The sequence below is a fragment of the Centroberyx gerrardi genome, chromosome 13, assembly GCF_048128805.1.
Source record: "Centroberyx gerrardi isolate f3 chromosome 13, fCenGer3.hap1.cur.20231027, whole genome shotgun sequence".
Lineage (NCBI taxonomy): Eukaryota > Metazoa > Chordata > Actinopteri > Beryciformes > Berycidae > Centroberyx > Centroberyx gerrardi.
The window spans coordinates 20,320,397-20,341,958 of record NC_136009.1 but is presented as its reverse complement, the minus strand read 5'-3'; the positions used below and the strand labels follow the sequence as shown (position 1 = coordinate 20,341,958).

General features: G+C 39.8%; 3 protein-coding genes across 3 annotated transcripts in view; 1 reads left to right on the top strand and 2 right to left on the bottom strand.

Moving 5' to 3' along the window:
- adcyap1r1a (adenylate cyclase activating polypeptide 1a (pituitary) receptor type I) overlaps window positions 1-16,942 on the top strand; it is a 20,440-nt gene extending 3,498 nt beyond the window's left edge. The window contains exons 3-14 of the mRNA XM_071918260.2: window positions 3,274-3,370; window positions 8,215-8,325; window positions 8,443-8,543; window positions 8,642-8,739; window positions 9,090-9,222; window positions 10,972-11,125; window positions 11,522-11,582; window positions 12,061-12,130; window positions 12,552-12,643; window positions 14,502-14,631; window positions 15,403-15,444; window positions 15,713-16,942. Coding sequence (XP_071774361.1) covers window positions 3,274-3,370; window positions 8,215-8,325; window positions 8,443-8,543; window positions 8,642-8,739; window positions 9,090-9,222; window positions 10,972-11,125; window positions 11,522-11,582; window positions 12,061-12,130; window positions 12,552-12,643; window positions 14,502-14,631; window positions 15,403-15,444; window positions 15,713-15,916 — 1,293 coding nt within the window. The 3' untranslated portion in view covers window positions 15,917-16,942. The remainder of the gene's footprint in view (window positions 1-3,273; window positions 3,371-8,214; window positions 8,326-8,442; window positions 8,544-8,641; window positions 8,740-9,089; window positions 9,223-10,971; window positions 11,126-11,521; window positions 11,583-12,060; window positions 12,131-12,551; window positions 12,644-14,501; window positions 14,632-15,402; window positions 15,445-15,712) is intronic.
- LOC139926492 (protein THEM6-like) overlaps window positions 1-21,562 on the bottom strand; it is a 231,065-nt gene that overhangs the window by 163,484 nt on the left and 46,019 nt on the right. The gene's annotated exons all lie outside the window — the stretch shown is intronic.
- atp6v1h (ATPase H+ transporting V1 subunit H) overlaps window positions 1-21,562 on the bottom strand; it is a 290,066-nt gene that overhangs the window by 256,080 nt on the left and 12,424 nt on the right. The window lies entirely within an intron of this gene.

The window sequence follows — 21,562 nt, the reverse complement described above, 5'->3', positions numbered from 1 at the left end:
TGTACACGTGTGTCTGCGTTTGTGTTTGAATATAGTAGAGTGCAAAAACATGTCATGCAATGGGTGTGTGTGTGTGTGTGTGTGTACATGTTAGTCTGCATGCCGGGTTATTACTCCATCATCAGTCCCCCTCCAGCGTCCATCTCTGGCTTGTGTTCATACATTCATGTTGGTCCGTTAGTGGCAGGCGCTGGAAGGAAGGAAATCGCCATATGCCGCATCAGCACATCAGCATACGTTACAGGTCCTTGATCAGCTCTGTGTTAAGGCGACTGGCCGCCTGTTAGAACAATAACAGATGGCCTGGCTGACCGGAGAGCTGCCTATCCATCTGCTCTGACTCACTTTTATTAGCGGTCTCATTGAAATAACTAGCAGAATGGAAGAGTTGCAGAAGATACTGTGTGTGGGAGGAATACACTCGAGTGTTTGAAGGAAATTATGTGTCAGGGGCGACCGATGCAGCAGAGCAGCTGTTCCTTTTCATTGGTCAGTTGGATAAGATAAACATATACACAGCTAGATTTGGGGTTACATGCAAAATCATTATGTGACTGACTGGGCATCATCCTTTACTTATAGATTTGATGATGATGTTCTTATGCTTCTTATTCTTCTTCATCTTCTTAGTATTCATCTTCTTATTGTTATTAGTAGTAGTAGTAGAAGTTAGAGTACTAGTAGTAGGCTAGTAGTAGTAGTAGTAGTAGTAGTAGTAGTAGGAGGAGGAGGAGGAGGAGGAGGAGGAGGAGGAGGAGGAGGAGGAGTAATAATAGTGGTAGTTTTAGTAGTAGCAGTAATATAGTGTTAGTAGTGGTAATAGTAATAGTAGTAGTAGTAGTAGTAGTAATTGTAGTAGTAGTAGTAGTAGCATCATATCGTATAATCGTATAATAGTAATAGTAATATAACTAATACTAGTTAACTAAGCCAAAAAACAACTTAATGAAATTCCAATTCTGTTTCCTGTAGGTTTTTTCAAATTCCAATTCCAAATCCTCAGTTGAATTGGAATTGATGACTTCCTTCATGAATTGACCCCAACCCTGGTAGTAGTAGCATTAGTAGTAGTAGAGGTAGTAGCAGTAGTAGTGGTCGCAGTAGTACTAGTAGTGTGAGGTTGGTAGTTATTGCTAGTTGGATGGTAGTTATTGGGGAGAGTGTTACTCATTCACAATGCACTGATTTGTTTAACCTTCCCTTCTCTAACCTTTAGGCTGTCACTGCCCTCTAACATATGCAAAGTGTTTCTTCTCCTGACATCTTTGTACGTGCCGCACGTCTCATTCTCCATCTGACCTTCAGCGGCTGATGTGGCAGCTGGAGCCCGCTGTGATGTACTTGTTGTGTGTCTAATGTGTCTGTATGGTGGGCCAGTGGTGGGCGAAATCAAATGGGAGTTTTATTATCTGTTCTGTGCTGTGGGAGCTACTGAGTTATCTGGCCCTCGAAAAACAGCTTTGGGGGAAAACAGAGTTCTGCCGCTCCAAAATGGACGGCTTATCTGGACAGACATCTGTTCCAGAGAAGAGGAGAGGAGAGGAGGAGAGAGGAGAGGAGAGGAGATGAGAGGAGAGGAGAGGAGAGGAGAGGAAAGAGGAGAGGAGAGGAGAGGAAAGAGAAGAGGAGAGGAGAGGAAAGGAGAGGAGAGGAGAGGAGAGGAGAGGAGAGGAGAGGAGAGGAGAGAAACGACAAAGTAGAGAGAAAAAGCAAAGATTGAGTGAATGGGGGATAATGAGATGCACACTTGAAAATTTTCATGCTATTCATGGATCTGTACACTGTCCCATGCAATGCAGTCTGTTTCTTAGGTGAGAGCTCTTTAAACCCTAGACCTCAGTTAGGTTCCAGGGGGTTGTGTGTGTATGTGCGTATGTGTGTGTGTGTGTGTCGGTGTGTGTACTTGTCTCCCAGCTGTGTGATTCCACTCTATAACTCTTCTCTGTGGGAAGTGTGTGACAGAGCACAGAGATGTGAAACATGCAGCTAAGAACAACAACAGATACATTTCTTCAAAACAGCTGCACACACTTCAGGAATGTGTGTGTGTATGCGTGTATGTGTATGTGTGTGTGTGTGTGTGTGTGTGTGTGTATTGATGCTAAACTCTGTGCGACTATATGTCTGTGGTGTGTTCATTTGCTTGAGGAAGAATGTGTGTGTGCCACTGGATCTGCATAGAAAACACTAATAGCAGTTGTAATTATTGTGAAATTAAAAAAGACTGTGCCAGCTCAACAACATGCATAACCTGCTATCCAGGTTTTCTTATCACAAAAAAAACAAACAACATTTCATATTTTCATTTTGCAGGACTGTCTGCTCCTACGCCAAATAAGTATTACTCATCTGCATCCAATTATTTCTCATTTCTGGGAAGGCTTGCCTACAGTAGCTATTGGCTCCTAGCTGGCTACCTGCTGCTTAGCAACATGGATGCTTGTTACGGGATACAAAGAGGACTCTCTAACAATGCCTGTGGCGGTTTCATTAAATAATATCAAACACTATCAACAACATGAAACAATGAGGTCTTTAACACATTTTTATTCCTTAGAAGTAATGCGACAAATCTGTTACGGTGGTGATGCAGAAACAAGAAAACACTTTATGTCAAATAGTAATATTTTAATGCTATTTTAATGACAGTATGTGTTTTTCAATAAATCAGGAACTTGTACATAGAATCAAATCATTTAAAAAACACATCAAAGCAGACAGGTCTGGTGGATGATGTCTCACATCTTTTCCACACGGTTTTAGAATTCTGCTCATGTGCACAAGCGAGAAAGCAAGTGAATTTCCAGGACGTCTTCACAGCGGTTGATGCCCTAGCGGTCTATCTTATCTAGCCAGCGAGGCCCGAAGCCCATTCATATCGGAGGGCAGAGCGATAGAGGGATGAGTCAGCCATGGCTTGGAGGGCTGGGACACATTACACCTATCCTATCATGGTGAGAGAGAGATGGAGAGAGAGAGCTGAGAGCTGAGCGTGCAAAACAGAGATGGGCCCTAAGAGAGTGAAAGGGAGAGTTATGGAGAAGTTGAAAGCCATTGATAGACTACACAGATAAATACACCACCTGGACTGTAGATGAGTAAATAGTTCCCCCGACTGCATCATGTCTGCATGGATGGACAGCACCTCGGTTACTCTGCTGTGTTTTCTTCCTTGGCTGGTAAACACTATTCTCAACGGTACACCATGTCTGTATAATCGTTAAGCGTGACATTATGTGTGTGTGTGTGTGTGTGTGTGTGTTGTGGTTCCAGGTGGCCTCGGAGTCGGAGCACTGTATCATCAAGCGTGAACAGGAGAAATGCATGGAGAGGATCGCGCTGCATAACCCCGGCGATGACCTTGAATTGGGTAAGCGAGGACGTGTGCATGAGTCTGCGCATGAGTGTGTGTGTGTTTGTGTGAGTGTATGCGTGTGTGTGTGTTCTCGCATCCTTGTTGTGTGTGTGAGTAATTTGGCGTGAAGCCACCGGTTTTCATGGCGCCGTGGTGAGTCAACTGTTTACATCTTGGGTAACTTCGAAAACATGCTGCTGTTGTCGGGTGAAAAACATGCATCTCCGAACTAAGAAAAGCAGCCTGTTTTTTAGCTTGACGACCATGTATTTTTCAGTTTATGTAATGGGTTTTAAAAGGGTTTCATAGACCCAAGGGTCATAAAACTTTCTCAACCCATGGAGGATTAGGTAATCCTTCAATTAAAGTTAAAACATGAACATCACCAAAAGTGGAGTTAGGTTTTCACCCAAGAATGACAATAGGTTTATATCACGCACTGCAAAACTGACAGACTTGTTAAGTTATTTTATCTTGTATACAGACTTATCAAGCTTATTTTAGGATTAGCGAAATCATCTTACTGCACTGGCAGATACTTTTATAGATTCCAACAAATTTGGCTTTTTTTTTCAGGATAATCTAACTTGTTTCAGGACATTTACTTGGTAAAAGTTAAATTGTCTTGGATAAAACAAGATAAAAATCATCAGACAACTTGTCATTTTTTGCAGTGTGGTCATAATACAAATATATCACAGTGAAATACCTCTATACAGCACAATCAACCATCCGGTGATATGCAATTCTCATACCAAATGTCTGCATGCGATGTCACGCTGTGCTGCTTTCACAGTTTCCCCACGTGTCCCCTTCCAAAAACACAGGAAACGGGGTATGCGAAACCTGGAAGCAATTATTTTCTTGGCTACGGACGGTGATTTTCATTAGCAACTGCTGTAGGCCTCCTGCTGAGGTGCTGTGAGAAACTCGCCCAACAGACTGCAACTCCCAGACTGCACTCTGACTCATGGCTTTGCTGACAGCTACTGGCGCCTTTGGAAAAAAACAAAACAAAAAAAACATGAAAGATTTAGAATAGAAGATAACAAGTTTAAAGAGGAAAGGAAGCGTAAGTTGAGCTCGTTTTTCTTCTGAAGAATTTAAAGGTCGGCCCTGCAGCGGGACACAGAGAGCTGCATGCAGTCCTTTCATGTGGGTCTTTTAGCTTCTTGTATTTTTAAATCGCTGTACAAAGTCTGAAGCCCTGAGGTGAATTGGTGTAGAGGTTCCATTTATAAATAACTAATGTACATCATTTGTTTTCAGTTAACACTTGCATTGATAGTTCATAGTTTCAAAACTGAACATTCTATTATTGAATGTCTCCTATTCTCACACTGGACCCTTACACCTTCTGTAAAGTGGGCGGTTTGTTTATGCTTCTATTCAACTGTCCATTTTCAGACCATGTGGTCACATGCATTGGCCTTCCCTGCCCCTTTAATTGATCCTTATCTCCCCCTGTCCCTTTAAAAGGAACTGTCCTGTGTTTCTGCTGACAGCAAATCGTTGGTGAGGAAATAAAAACGCCTGGTTCGCAGAAATCTGACTGGGGAGGAGAGAGAAAGCAGAAAAGGTAGAAAAGAGAAATGAGGACAGCGGGATGGAAATAAGTAAAGGGAAACAGAAAATTGACGTCTCCCATAAAGAGAGAAAATGAAAGTGATGTTAAGAACAGAATGAGAGATATTTTACTGAAATGTGAATTCAATAACTTGAAGGTTATTCTGTTGTTTATTTATGCTTTACAGACAGAGTGTAGTGCAGCCAAGGTGAAACCAAGACATAAACTTCCACCACAAGCCATGCATGCCAACATATTATGCAGTCTTGGTCTGGTCAGGCGATTTTTCCCTATTCAGACTTATCAAGATCCATAATTCATGATATATTTATTTTTTATTTTTTTGAAATGATGTTCTTTGACCTGGGATTAGTCTATAGCCCATGTGAAATTGGTGCATAATGTTGTACTCTCTGGTAGTCACCATCCAGCCCATGTGAAATTAATGGGAGGTATAAAAGCAAGTGCAAAATGTTTCAAATTGTTTCATAACTAAATCATCCTCTATCAAAAAATTGAAAAACACTAAATGATAATGATTTTGATCAAAATTAGAGACATTTTGCAGTTGCACTTTGACTGAGTTACACAGGGAATCTAACTCCTAACCATGACAGTGTTAAGAGGGCTTAAGTCTTTTAAAGTTATTCTCACAAACATTAGTTCTGCTCCAGGTCTTTCCAGGCGCCTCATGACATCATGCTTTTCCATCTGGTCCAGCGCTGAACCTTTAATAAAAATGATGAATGTCATGCTCTTTTAGCATGCGGCTTTATCGGAGGCAATCAGCGCTTAACTTCTGATCAGTATTCTGCTGCAGCTGCACTGAACCCCATGACTGGAATACTCCTGATATGAAAATTTCACATTCAGTCCACTGCCTGTGTGTTATCAGATCAGCTTTAATAAGAAGGAATTTGTATCCATCTTGAATCCTGCCATCTACATTGTGATTGTGTGTGTGTGTGTGTGTGTGTGTTTGCCCATATTGTGTGTATTTGTGTACATGAATATCATGCATGTACAGTATGAATTTACTGTATGTTACTCGGTCTTTGTAGCCCGCTGAAGGTTCAGTACATTGTGGGATCTTCTGTGTGATAGCCAGTGATGCAGACACAGTGCTTTATTAAGCCGGTTACCTCTGTGCCTCAGTGCGGCTCATTTGGCTCCTGTTTGCCCTTTAAAAGGTAATTGGCTTCGTGTCCAGCTCACCAGACAGAACCAAAACAGATTAGAGACTGAAGCAGAATAGAGGAAGGTCTCCGAACGCACGCATGCGCCATCTACGTGCGATTACACACATGCACACACACGCGTGAACGCACACATACACTGTATTTACACACGTATATGCACCCATGAACACATACAGTGAGCACATACACACACAACGACACACGCATATACACATGCGGATGCACACACGCACAGTCATCAGCCAGCAGACTTGTACCTGCCTCTGCAGCACTATAAAATTGCCCAAGCATAAACAACGCAGTAACCTAGAATGGGGGGGGGGGAGGGGGGGGGGGGGCTGAAGATAATAGGAGAGAGAAGAGGAGAGAGAAAGAAATAGAGACAGAAAAGACAGAATGAAAGCCAGAACGGTCATAACAGTACTGAAAATAAAGGATTATAGATTTTTAGTGAGGAAGAGTCAAGCTGAGATTGAGGCAGATGAATAGAGGGAGATCAAAACAAAATAAAAAAAGAAAGGCAGAAGTGTGCTGAAGTATATTCAAATAATGTTTTGTTTTTGTTTTAATCTGCTTAGGGTGACAGATGGGTGTGGGTTATCACGTCAAGACAATTTGGATAGTTTTATCAGTCACAAAAAGTATGTGAAATGACTTTCAAATGCATTGCTGTGATTGTCTAAGCTTACTGGCACATCGTTATATGTAGCAAACCGCCCATCTGGCACTAAAGTCGGCTAAAACAAACCGAAATAAAATAAAAAATTATTTAACCCAGGTGTGAAGCTAGACTGAGAACCAGGGCATCAGCTTGTCCAACCAGCTCTGTCACTAATTCAGTAATTGCCGTTCCCCCTTAGGAGAGCTGCAGGTGAATTGAGAACAGTGATATTTTGGTTTTAGTGGTGAAATTTAATGAGTTACAAGGAGGACAAACAGTCTGTGTTGAAGAACAATGAGAATATGCTCAGTAATAGTGTTGACTGTGCCCACTACACTCCTCTTGAAAAAAGAGCAGCTATTGATCATTGTAGCCACCAACAGTACTTCAGAGAATAGCTGCTGTATATAACAGGGGCCTTTGCTTTTGACTCTTCCCATTGGTCACATCGCTCTGTTTTTCAGCCAAATATGTGTAGCAGAATGGTTTGTGGAGCAATGACCCGCAGGCAAGAATTAGAGGGGTGTAAAAGTGCGGATATGTTTTGTGAGAACTGTTGGATGAATTCAGTTGAAAGTTGATTTCATTTTGGATTCACATACTGGAATGAAACTGTTCATTTGTATTCACCCAACAGTTAATTGATGTTCACTGCGCAGAATAAAAACAACCAAAAAAAAGAATGATGGTTACACTTTATTTGGATAGTCCAATGCTGATACTCAACTTCTATTAAATGACTGTAATGTCTTCAGGTAATTCTCACAATAGTGTGAAAAGTAGTCTATAGATATTCAATGTCTGGGCTATGGTTAATCTTAGGGTTGGGGTTAATGTTAGAAATAGGTTAAGGTTAGGGTTAGGCGAGTTACATAGTCTGTAGAGATGCAACAAATGACACTTTGTTTAACATCTACTTTTTGTCACCTGATAGTTGAGTATCAACTGTCTAAATAAAGTGTTACCACATTGATTATGTCCTCCAAATGTTAAAATGATCAAAGTAACAGGGTCAAGATAGGTAATAATTTAAATAATATTAAATAGTTACTTTTTAGATACTTTTACTTTCATGTTAGCAATCATTTTGTCAGAATAGGTGTCACACTTTTCAAATGATAGATATCTTATTGTCTATATTTTGTCTATCTTTCTTTGTTTTTGTCCTATATCATTCCGTTCTATGGTTGATTGTTGATCAGCTAGATCTATTTAGGCCCATACTCTGTAAAGTCCTTTGAGACATGTATGTGATAAAGGGCTATAGAAATAGAACTTGAACTTGAGCTTTTGGTTCAATTAAAATCAGTTTAATTCAATTCATTGCTTTTTCCTTAGCATTGCAACAGCACACAATGTGGTATGATAGTCCAGCATTCACCACATGCAGCCTCCATTTTCTGTTTATCATATCCTGTCCTCTGCCCCTCAGTGTGTCCATGGATGTGGGACAACCTGACCTGCTGGCAGGCTGCCAATGTCGGTGAGGTTGTAGTGGTCAACTGTTCGGAGCTCTTCCACGACTTCATGGGCCCCGACGATGGTGAGTGGCACTGGGAGACTGGCTGGGTCTCTCATTTGAGAGAGAGAGAAAGTGTATATTAGTCCAGTTTAGTTAACTTCAGTTCAGGCTGAACCGTGCACATTCTCTTCCTTTCAGAGATTGGAAAGGTCAGTCGTAACTGTACCGAGGACGGCTGGTCTGAACCTTTCCCTCACTATGTGGATGTCTGCCTCTTCGACGACAACACCACCAAACCTGTATGACCTCATTTCCCTTAAAATGTCCTATCATATTTATTCATATCATATTTATACTGCTAATACAATATGACTGACCCTCTGTTTCTGAACTTTAGGACATGTACTATGCGTCAGTCAAGGCTCTGTACACAGTTGGCTACAGCACGTCGCTGGTGTCTCTCACTACAGCCATGGTCATTCTCTGCAGGTTCAGGTGAGCCTCATAATGCAGCTCCTAAAGCCAGGTATATATTGATCCCCGATATCATAATTGGTGTTATAGTGGTGTGTCACTTGTTTCACTTCAGCTTGTTTTCAGAATTTTCTTAAAGTGACATTACCTCGAAACAAGTGGAGTGATCTTCCTTATTTCACGATAACATCATCATGCTTAAAGAAAATTCTCATCAAGTTTTTGAAACAAGTAAAACCATATAACCCAGTGGCATTTTTTAAATTTGATCTGTAAAAAATTTACAAGTTTAAGAGTGAAAATAAGATGAAATGACTTGATAAGGTGGGTATATTTTTACAGTTCAGTGAAATGTGCTCTCTCCTCTCCAGGAAGCTCCACTGCACCAGGAACTTCATTCACATGAACCTGTTTGTGTCCTTCATCCTGCGGGCCATCTCCGTCTTTATCAAGGACGGTGTGCTGTATGCTGAGGAAGACAGCGACCACTGCTTCGTACACACAGTTAGTAACAACAACTGCTTCATATATGTATGATCATTAAGAGGCCCTAATAACCACATCATCTGTGGCTAATAAGAAATACTTCCTCATATGGTCATCATTAACAGGCAAGACATCAGCAACCACACCTGCTTGTTTGGTTCCTAACAGCAAACAATAAATAATCCATTTACAATTCAAAAGCCCAATCTTTTGATTAATTTAAATCTGATTTAATTGAAAAATAAGGTATCCACTTTTTTTTTTAAAATGGCCCCTATTATGACAAAATGATTGCTGGCATGAAAGTAAAGCATGTTATGAGTTACTTTTAAATTTTGAGTCATCTTAAGAAATGTGCTTACAGAGTTTTTGTGGTTAGAGACATCTGTGTTTTCCAAAGTACTGATTAATGAGCAATGAACTGAAAACAAAACGGCCGCCCCGAGGAAGGCCAGCATGCACCGCAATGTGTCGGTGCAACTTTTAATATGTAATGGCATGCATTAGCCACTAAAATAAAGGCTTTTTAACATTTTTTCTAAGAGAACAGTGCCTTGGATTTGTTATTCTTCATTTCTCTGAACATCTCTGTACAACACATTGAAGCCAAGGCAGCGTTCCTCCTCTGGGCAAATTTGATGTTGATTCATTAATTCCAGGCAGCTAAATTTTTCTAAAACTGATACACAGTACAGCGTTTTGAAATAAATGTCTGCATGTATTATGGACAGTTACCTTACCTGTTCTGTATGAGACATAAATGGATGTTCAAAGACTGAGAAGGCTTGACCCTCTTCTCTTCTCTGTTTGATATAAACCTTTGAAGGAACTTCAATCAAATGCAAATTTTACAAAAGACAAACATGCTATTACGTGACTAATATTGTCTGATTACAAATGCAGAACAAGCTTAGCCTTTGTCTGGTAACAACACATTTCTCAGTGTTGTTTTGCAGGCATGATAAGTAAACCTAATTAGGTACGCTAATGGTTTAGCGAGGCCAGTGGAAATCTTCTACTAGCAGAGCATTAACATATCAATGGCTACTTTGCCCCCGTTTCAAGCCCTCTGCCTTCCCGCTGTCGCCATGGCGATCACAGGTCAGCTTAATGGCATCACGGTACCGGGAATCAGATCTGTGCTGTAATTGGTTGACCCCGGTGAGAATATGGACTCTCTCATTAACATGATGTCATTAGATTACGGTCCACCTGAGATGTTGGGGGTCGTTCCTGTTTGTTGTGCAGTTTTAATACAGACATACAGTAGGTTGACTATATATTTCATGCTGATTTGTTAAAGGCCAAATCTGTAATTGCAGTGTGGTGCCCCCTGTTGCAACACTGTCGCCCCAGTGACTATATCTCTGTTTACATGGTGATTTATAGGAATGAGGGCATTTGTCACACTGACATTTATTGTCTTGAGCTTTTGATAAAAACAATGACCATTAAACAGGGGTTTTACATGTATTTTGAAGTTCTAACAGATTTGTTTGCATTTGTATTGTTTGTAATTGCACAATGCATTAGAAAAAAATCCCAAAAGTTTATTTTGCATCTAGAAGTTAAACCTTTGCTGATAGCAGAATTTCTTCATCTTCGAAATGATTTTGTGTGAGATAAGAAATCCAGAGCACTTCAAATACCTCAAGGGATTGACCCACATCAGTGATATAGATACGAAATCTTAGATAAAGAAATAAATGGATTTCCCTCTACTATTTGCTCCACTTAATACAACTCACCATGTGTTCTCCTATGCAGGTGACGTGTAAAGCAGTGATGGTGTTCTTCCATTACTGCGTCATGTCCAACTACTTCTGGCTGTTCATCGAAGGTCTGTATCTCTTCACTCTACTGGTGGAGACCTTCTTCCCTGAGAGACGCTACTTCTACTGGTACACCATTGTAGGATGGGGTAGGTATCCAGTCATGATGGTGGGTTATGCTTTAAGTCTAAATGGTTTTCAGTCAAAAATAACTAGGTACTTTCAAGACAAGTACTTTTATTCAGACTTATTGCAAATAGCAGTACAGTACCATCTTGAGGAAAAACATTTCAGTACTCTTTCCACCTCTGATTATGACACCAATTACAGCATGTAATAGTTGTCTCAACATAGATAAAGTAGGATTTATATCTATGAATTAGAGCTTTAGCCATCAAGGAAGCTATTGCTGTATGTTGGCATTTCCCCATAACTGTGCATAATTGGAATCATGAGAAATAATTACCTAAGCCTACGACAGGGTTTCATTATTTTTAAATGTGCAGCAATTGGCTGCAGTTTAATAATGATCACTGTTATTACAGGAACTCCCACCATTTGTGTCACTGTCTGGGCAGTTCTGAGGCTCCATTTTGATGACACAGGGTATGTCCAAACTCCTCTTCACTATTTCAGATTTAGGAAATGCATATACACTATTAGCCAACTTCATAGCGTAGAAGTCACTTGAGAACATAGAGTAATATAGCGTAGGGGAAGTAGAGAATATACTTTGTGATGCAGGGAATCAAATCCCAAACTTTAAAATCCAGAAGAAAGTTACCTTGCACACATATCTCCTCTGCATCTTTTATTGTATGGAGGCTACACAATATAAGATGGAGCAGTCATATGCATTTGCAGGAGCTTTCTTTGTATGGGTAATATTTTAGGGTAAGTATAGGGCAAGCGTGATGGAAATAAGTCTGACTCTACTGTGACACCATTGATGATTTCATCTATGCTTAAAATGTTTCCGAATACATCAAATAAATCCAATCAAGTCAAGGCATAGAAAATTGGGATAAGCATGTATTGGCAATGAGGAGAGATAAACCCTGCTCTCCTTCTTTTCCTCCTCCAGATGCTGGGATACGAATGAGAACACCGCCCTCTGGTGGGTGATCAAGGGACCGGTGGTGGCCTCCATAATGGTACAGCAGACGTTGTGATTGGTTCATTCTGCCTCTCAGATATCCATCACCACTCTAATATGTTCATTATTACAGGCACTCAACCACCGCTCGCCTGACCAGCATGTCATTTATAACAAATTAGATTAGATTACAAAACTTTATTATCCACATATGGAGATCTGCCTTTGGCTACCCGTTGCATATAAAAACACATAACAGACATAAGACATAAAACACATAGGCATCCTATAATAAAACACATAGGAATCGTATGACATAGGCATAATTTATTCCACGAGTGTTTACAATGAAAAGATAAGGTGAAAGTACAAAAAAAAAAAAGATTGACTATCGATGTGTTTCCCAGTGCACACACACATAAAATGTATATAAAGTGTATATAAAATATATCCTATTTGTGTGGTTTCTCTCGTTGCAGATCAATTTTGTCCTGTTCATTGGGATTATCATCATCCTGGTCCAGAAGCTTCAGTCTCCTGATATCGGAGGGAACGAATCCAGCATTTACCTGTAAGTTACAGTCTAGCCGTTATTAGAAGAATTATCATGTTCACCCAAAGCCAGTGTTGTGTGTCTTAAGTGAAGCCACAAGTGGGTGTGGAGTTTTTTTCACACTTGAAAAATGGTGAACATACAAGTCAATGAGGTGTTTTACCATGGTTTTCAGATATCCAGTATACAGTTTGCATAGAAAAACCTGCAATTTACAAAATGTTTGTCACGTTGATCGAAGACACGTTCCAACTGTACTGATATTTCCCAAAAATCATGTCTGGCCATACTGTATTGATTGTGGCACCATCACTTGTGGTAACCAGGGAGTTAATCGGGGATCATTTTTTTGATTTTATTCTGTTTTTTCATTCTTATGTATGAATACTAAAATGAAGAAATAATTCCAGACAGGACACACTCATTAGTAATCATTATATAAAAGCCATAATACACTGGAGGACATTTTTTCCTGTGATTATGGGTACTTAAGCAACGCCTGCTGCATCACTATCATAACTATAATCATCGTAGAAAAGGCGACTTCGTTATCTGTCTGATTCTCCAGCAGGAAACTTCTGGACTACAGTGGTTGATGAGTAACTTCATTCCCAAATCTTACGGAGTTCAGACTTGCAGTCGTGTTGCCTGTCTCACGGCAGCCTGTAGCATTTACATATTGTTATTATTATAAAGCATCTGATGTGTCCTCCTGAAACTAGGTTGTCTTTCAATATGTAATTGTTTGCCGTACCTGTTGGCTGTTGCACACAGAGCGCTTCAGTCTCATTAAGGAGTTGCTCTGTCTTGTTCTGCACCACCAAGAACAGTGTCTTTCGAGGCCCTGCAGAGAGTGCCATTCTCATCTGTTGCGCAGACCTGTGCGTGTGTGTGTGACCAAGTGTGAATGTGTGTGTGTGAGACTGTGTGTCTGTGTCCCTAAAGACATTGTCTTTGTTGTACTGTTGTATTGTCTTTGTGCTGTGTAGCAGCTGTGCTCAGAAATGCTTCAGTGAGCCCACACAGGCTGTTCAGCATTCGTGCAGGATGTCAGAGTTATCCACCATCACACTGTAAGTGTGTGTGTGTGCGTGTGTGTGTGTGTGTGTGTGTGCGTGCGTGCATGTACATGTGTTTGTGTATTTGTGTGTCTGCTTGTGTTGACCCGCATGTGTGTTTTACACCAGGGGTTCTTAAAGTTTTTCATGCCCTGGACTCCTAAATGCAGTGGATAATCTCCCATCTACTGCATGATCAGAATTGTCCTCCCTCATTATACTAACTCATGATAAATGAATTCAGAGTGCAATGGATCTACTCTGGGGTCCCTGGACTGCACTTAAAGAACTGTTGTCTTGCTCAATTGTCTCTCCCATTACTTTATGACTTTTGCATCATTTGTTGTGTATTTCTGTGTTTTTCCTCCATCCTCTGTGTGTGTGAGACACTATTTTCTGCTGCATGACACATTCTGTAGAGATAAAGACACAAATGTAACTCTATGTGACTACAAGGATATATCAGGACATGTCAACAGTTATGTCTCTCTGGCCCAGTTTCAGTGTCAGAACTTGTGACGGTATGATAACCTAACCCCCATCTTTATGCTGACCCTAAAACCACTAGAGAGTTACGATTAAGTCTAGATTTTAAACAGGCAAATTGATGTCCAGTTGAGATGAAGATAAACTTGCAATAACATTGCATCAGTATCTCGGTGGTGTCATCACATCTACTGCCAGCAGAGATGAAATGTGTTCACATAGAATGACTTTGATTTGTGTTTTTTTTATTTACACCTCAATCTTATCAAAGTGTGTCTCTGTTCAAGAAGATTTAAGGTTTCTGATGTAATGTAGCTGTGTTGTGTGTGCAGGCGTCTGGCGCGCTCCACTCTCCTGCTCATCCCGCTGTTTGGTATTCACTACACTGTGTTCGCCTTCTCGCCCGAGGACGTCAGCAAGAGAGAGAGGCTGGTGTTTGAGCTGGGGCTTGGATCCTTCCAGGTAAAACTCTTCCACCTCCTTGAACTTCCGCCTTAAATAAAGCAGAGACACGAGATGAAGGATGAGGTAGATAGGATAATGTAACGTTTGGAATATAGATGGAAAGAGGCCGCTGTGGTGAATGATAGGGATTGTCAAACCTTGTTCGGATCCCTTAGATCCACAGAGATAAATTAGGTTTGTTCTCTGAAGTTTAGTTTTAAAGTAAGCTCAAGACAGTGCTAGAGACACAGCTCCTTAATACACATGAAACACATTTTCTTTCCATTGTTCTACACTTTCTTACTTTTTTAATTTATGCTTTCATTGTCCCATTTTTGATTGGCTATACACAATCTAAACCTTCCTATAGACTTTTTAAAGCTGCCCCCACCTATATTACCAACCTACATCTCAAAGTGGGGCTGCAACAGCAAAGAGCGTCCCATTCCCCCAATCTCCGCCCACATGAAGTGACGAATCAAAACTTAAGAGCAAAATACAAACTGTATAAATCATCACAGACCGACCAGGTAAACATGGTAAACATGAGCATTGAGCATTGAAAATAACATTTTTCAAACACTTACCTCTTGTTGCCATTTGGAGCCGTCAACATGCAAAGTTGTCTATTGCAGTTTTAATAGTGATGGTTGAATCTGTTTGATGTAATATTAGCCGTAGCACTTAGCTGTTCAGCGATAAAGATGCAGTTATTTTTAAAGATGAAAGCAAATCTAACTTTTCACAAGCTACTTTTCTCCTAATTCTTGTCTCCATTCTTCTCCTCAGGGCTTTGTGGTAGCTGTTCTCTACTGTTTCCTCAATGGAGAGGTAAGCGTATGTCCCAGTTCATACTCATTCATTTTGCATCTTATTCCATCAATTCAATTCAGAAATGCTCTTAATGCTATTTTTGATTGACATAGCACACTTCTTTATACATAACTCAGGAATGGAGCTCTCTGTTGTTACTCTAGTGTTAAATAGACTAAATATGATTACTGATACTAGCACAAGACTGCAGTGTACTGTACCTTTTCATGGAGATGGTACAGCTTAAAGTACATTAAAAATGACCTTGTGAAGTTTCTCCCTGAAGGTGCAGTCGGAGATCAAGAGGAAATGGCGCAGCTGGACGGTGAACCGGTACTTTGCTGTGGACCTGAAGCAGCAGAGGCACCCTTCATTGGCCAGCAGTGGAGTGAATGGAGGGACTCAGCTGTCCATCCTCAGCAAGAGCAGTTCCCAGATACGCATGTCCAGCCCCCTGGCAGAGAACGCCAACCTCAGCCTCCCCACCTGAGCATCTGATTGGCCGGAGTCAACTTCAAGGTGCCGTCCTGCATACATCTAGACCAATCAGAACAGACCAAAGTGGCCCCCTTGTCTTATATTTCCTGGTTTGGCCATTAGCAAATGAGGTATTTCAGAAAGCATTTATTGAAGATAACTGATACATTAGAACTGCATTCTTCTTATTTTATGATTTTGTTGCCTATATAATTTGTCTAATTTATTTGTTTTATTATTTTACTATTTTAGTGGTACAATGCACTCTTTGTAGGTGTGCTCTTTGAATTCAAATTCTACTCCATCAATTCAAATATTTTGCTATAGAGAAGCTAGAAACTATCTGTACTGATATTTTCATTTTACGGCAGTGTTTTTGTTTCATTTATGTTAATGTACAGTATTTACCAAAATAGAGCAGTATTGAAAATTGGGGAAAAAAGGAGAGGTGTTTCAAATGTAGGGGTCATGTTTGGCTGTTGCTGTGTACAGTAAATGTGCTTCAAAGTGCCATAAAGGTTGTCTGATTGGATCTGATCTGACAATGGTCCAAAGTGAAAGAGCAGCCAAACCCTCGCCTTGCTTGTACAAATGCTAACTGTTTAAATGTTTCATCTCAAACTCAACATTTTTCTACAATCAGCCATAAGTACAGAGTATGTCAAAAGATATATAAAAACAACTCATGGATTGATACCTTGTAAATAGATACTTTTTGTGTCTGGATTTGAATTTCTTTGTTCTTTCTTTTCTTTTTTTATTTATCTATTTTTTTTTTTTTTTCATAAAGCGGTATTGTAATGACCTTTTCAACAAAAGGAACTGGAGCCCAAATCTGTAGACTTCATCCCATATCCCGAGGACCTACAAATATCCTATGGAGATTCCTACCCGCTCTATTCTGAACTGTTTATTTGACAGAGAGTTACTGTCTCCTTCTATTCCCGCTCCTTCTAGATAAGATTCCGGTGTGTCTAGATGAGATAAAGTCGCCCTGCTTTTCAAAAAATAAGACTTTGAAAATAAAACCTCATCACAGTGCCGAAAACTTCAAGTGCTGTAACCAGGCAAACGGTAACCTGTGGGAAAGGAATCCATAAAAAAATATTATTATTATTGTTAGTAGCAGTAGAAATAGTAGTAGTAGTTATAGAAGAAGCAGTAGCTATCTTAAATAACAATCATAATAATATTAATCAGAATCATAATAATAAAACATGGTGCCATTGTGAATATGTACTGTATAAGACTGACAGTACATGAATGAATATAGAATTAAAAAACAAAAATACAGTAAAAATCTACATTATGACCTGGTTTATCCTCCCTCACGTCACAACTGATGTCAGTGTAGAGAGGCCTTTACCTAGTTACCTCCCCATGGTTTCCCCTTTTAAAGACGTGTCAGACACATTCTTATGTGATCCTGGCAGACTGTGGAAACATGCACATGCCATTTGGTGAACGCTTTTATCCGAGCAGGCACTGGAGCCACTGCCTGCCTCCACCCATCCGTCCCACCCTGCTGAATCGCTCTTCTTCTGTAAATTTAAACCGAACCGTCTCTTATACTCACATTCCAAAGTGCCTAGTCAGTCACAAATAGCTATCACATTGATTTACGGTGAACAGATGAATATAAAAACAGTAGTGCGAGTCATTTTCTGCAAAGAATGTCCAGAGTGATATGTGTATGACTTTGCTAAAGTCATAGATGCCTTTAAGATGTGTTTTTTTTTTCCGATTTGGCTCAATGTGAACTGTAGCTAGAGTAATCCAATAAGGAAGATGTTTTGCTCAGTTATAGGTAATGTTCAGTGTTTTTTTTGTTGTTGTTTTTTCATTTGCTGCTCATTTTATTTGTCTTTAGGGATTTGTAACTTTCTAACACAGTGTGAAAAGATTCCTTGTTGAATTATAATGTGTTTGATGTGTCTTGACTTCACACATCACTTCACGCAATTGCTGTTTTATTTAGTCTTTTTGTGTAACTATCAGCCATTCAAGGTAACGGCAAATCCATTTTGAATTGGAACAGGAACAATTAAGCGTGAACCTCACACACATTAACGACATCACAACAGAAACAACACATGTTGCAACAAAAAAGATGCTTTAATGTGATAGCTCTTGACAATCGTGGAGTGTTTGCCCATTATCTCTTTCTTTCTTTTGTTTGTGCACTTTCTTTATGAAGGAAACAAGCTTAGCAAACAATAATTTTCCAGGTGGGTAAAATCAATTAGTAAGATGCAGAAACGTTGACAAATGATGTGTACAGGAGGATATATTTACGCAAAATGTTTATTTTTTGTACTGCCATTATCGAGTCCCTCTGAGTGAAAAAAGAATGTATTATCTTTACGCGTTGAATTGATGATATTGTTGAACAGATAAGGATGTATATTTATTTTTCATCAACCGGTGTCATGTGAAATGACTCAATTTCTATCTGTTTTCCTGTATGTAAGATAGTTCTATGACAGATGTATGATTTTATGATATTGATTGATGTTGACTCCTTGCAGTGATGCGGTGTAAGTGCCATAAATGTAGGCAAAGTGTGGCAAAAAAAAACAACTTAGGGATATTGTTGTCCAAAGCTTCAGTGGGTGTTATTACTTCATTGAGGCTAGATACGACCACTAAAAAAAGCACTGTCAAGATAATATAAGTTAGATATATATTGTACAGGTGAAATAAACATACAAAAGGATGTGTCATTTTCAATGCATCTGCATGTCTAGGTTGGGACAAAACACATTTGCATTACTTTTGTGTTGAAAATGTCACATCCAGACAAGATGGTAAACTGGAGCCTGAGGGAGAAGAGACGACAAAGGTAATCGAGGAGGTTTCAGATGGAGTAACAATTGCGATAGATAACGCACAACGTGTGTACGAGGGTGTAGTGAAACCACTCTGCTGCTTCTTACGCGTTCTATCACCAGCCGTCACTCTGAGTCCGTCGGCTCAGATGGAAACGACCATGTCTCAAAGCTGTTACTGTCTGTGAAAAGAAGAAGAGGAACTCCTTCCTTGACCGTGTTCGCGCTGTTACGTCTGTCCGCCATGAGGTGGCAGCCAAGTGTTAGGTTTTTAGTTTCTTAGTTTTGTGAGTGGGAAAGAGATAAAGCAAGTGGCTTGTGGGGAGGACAGGGGGAGAGGATGGGGTACTGAGGCACTTATATGCCACATGCTTGACATTGTTCACGCATCTCTTTTTGTTTCTTTTATTCTCATTAATCAGCAAACCGGCTTATAGTTTAGGTTTTGTAACTTAGGACTGAAGTGCATCCCATTGGAAAATCTTTAGCTTCATTTCCGGCAAAAGCGACATGAGATTTTTTCTTGACCATTTTATTTGACCAGGAAAAAACGTCCCACACATTTCTTCACACATCTCTTCTGAAAATTGGTTCAGCGTTTCAAAAACACACACTAATCTTTAGTGTTTTTTAGTCAGGGAAAAAAAAGAACCTTGACATATTTTACTTAAATGTGACTATTCTCTGTGTGGCATATCTCTGTCTATCTTTAGATGCCTTTTCTTTGGCAGTTGTGCCTGTTGAGCCTGTAATATGTAGTATTATGAGTGTTCAGTGTGTGTGAGTTCTATTGATCGCCATTGAATTCTGAATGTACCATTGTTGCTCAGCTGCTCTTAAATGTTGCCTGCTATCAATTTGCCATGGTGTACAAATGATGTCTCTTCTTGATCATATGTATATAGATATATACTGTATATGTATATTTTTGGCACACAGGTGGACCTCTTGATGAAGACCTGTAATATTTGTGATTGTGTTTTTGTACGTTTACGTTTGTGTACCTGTTTTCAGGGTGTGAAAGTGAATCTCTGTGGAGCAACACGTGTCTGTGAGAGTGTGTGTGTGTGTGTTTCTGTGTGTATGTGTGTGTGTATGCGTTTGAAAGAGGGAGAGAATGTGTTCTGTACGCATGTTTGTGTATGAGAAACTTTCATGAGGATAAATAACCTACTGTAAATGTCAAAAATATCTATAATCCATCACCCAACCTGTGTTTTACCTGTAACATGATATACAGTATCTCATGTGTAACATGCGTTCTGGTGTCCAAAATCACGTCCCAAGTAATTGTGTAAATTTGACTGCAAAATAAATCCATCTGTGGTGAGTTGCTTTCTGGAGATAATGATTCATTTCACACAGCTGTCCCATCGGTAAAATGGAAACGGTCTAAAGATTTGACTAATGATTTGGCCATAATAATTTGGGGATCAGTTTCAATGAGTCAGGGTAGGACATTTTCTTCCACGGGGAGCTTTTCTTAGCGATATGAACAGATTTTGGGGGCATTTTTCGCTGATGAAAGAATCACTTGGTATACAAGTTGCTGCACTCCTTTTCCATTTTCTATCGTTTTTTAGTGATTTTCTGCACCCAAAAAAATCCAAATTCAGGGGCATATGAAACTTTTAGGGGCATTTTTTTTTTTTACCCCAAGCCTCTGTTCACTTTCTACCCCAGTCCCAATTCAGTCTCTGAAAAATGCAGGCGTGTTGATATTATGAAACTCAGTGTTAAAAGATATAATGTCAGACACAAGAACATAGCAGTAAATACCAACACATTCTCAAACCACAAACATTTCTTCAGTTACTAGTTAGTTCCCCTACGCATGCCAGCCTTATGTCACTAGCTCTACAAAGAACAACAATGGAGATATATTCAATGTAAAATAAAGTGCTAGATCAAATCATATTGTGCCTCACAATGACAGTCAAAGTGCTTCCAATAGTTAACATTACAGTACAGTGCATTATTCATATTAAAAAATGAATGCTTTCTTTTTGGTAGTTCCATCATCACAGCCAAAGTGCATAACCAGCTCTTATGAAAACAGAACTGAATACATTGATTTTGAAAGTAGACGACACCCGAAAGCTTTCCATCGTGCCATTAGGACTGAGATACACACATAAATACACATAAATTCCCCATCGCAATAGCAGTTGTCATAGTGCTTTTGGCTGATGGTTGCCAAAGATTGTACAAAAAATGTCAAGGCAGAAATCGTTCCATTCCATTGATTAATGTTTTTTGTCCTCTGTTATCATTTGCCACTTGCTAGCGTTGGCAAGGTGGGAACTTCCCTAGACTAGAAAAAAGAAGGCACTAGCACACCTATAATTTTTGTCAAAACAGCATGTACATTTCAAATAGCTTCCTCAACACTTGCCGTAAAACCGGGCCATTATCAAAATATGGGCAACTCAAATGGCTTTTTGACCAATGTTTGGAACTTTACATAACTACTAATTTAGAATGAGAAGACACTTTGAATTGAAATGCAATGTGTTTGAAACGTTTCTGTTTTTTTTTTTAGTCCTCTTCAGTATTGGAGGGTACATGTCGCGTGCTTCCTACACCCTTGTAGAGAATTAGCAACAAAGATTAATATCCTGCTCCATCTTTTATACTCTATTATCACTTTGACACTCCATCACCGTACTGTACCCCATTTCTCATCACCTGAGTATTTTTTAATCCTTAATTGACCTCAAGGGGGCTTTACCAAGCTCTTCTTCTCTCCTTCAGAGCACCAAGTGTGCCGAAGAAGAAAAACGGGGGATTATCACTTCTGGCAGCAGACAAGAAATTGACAGATGAGGAGA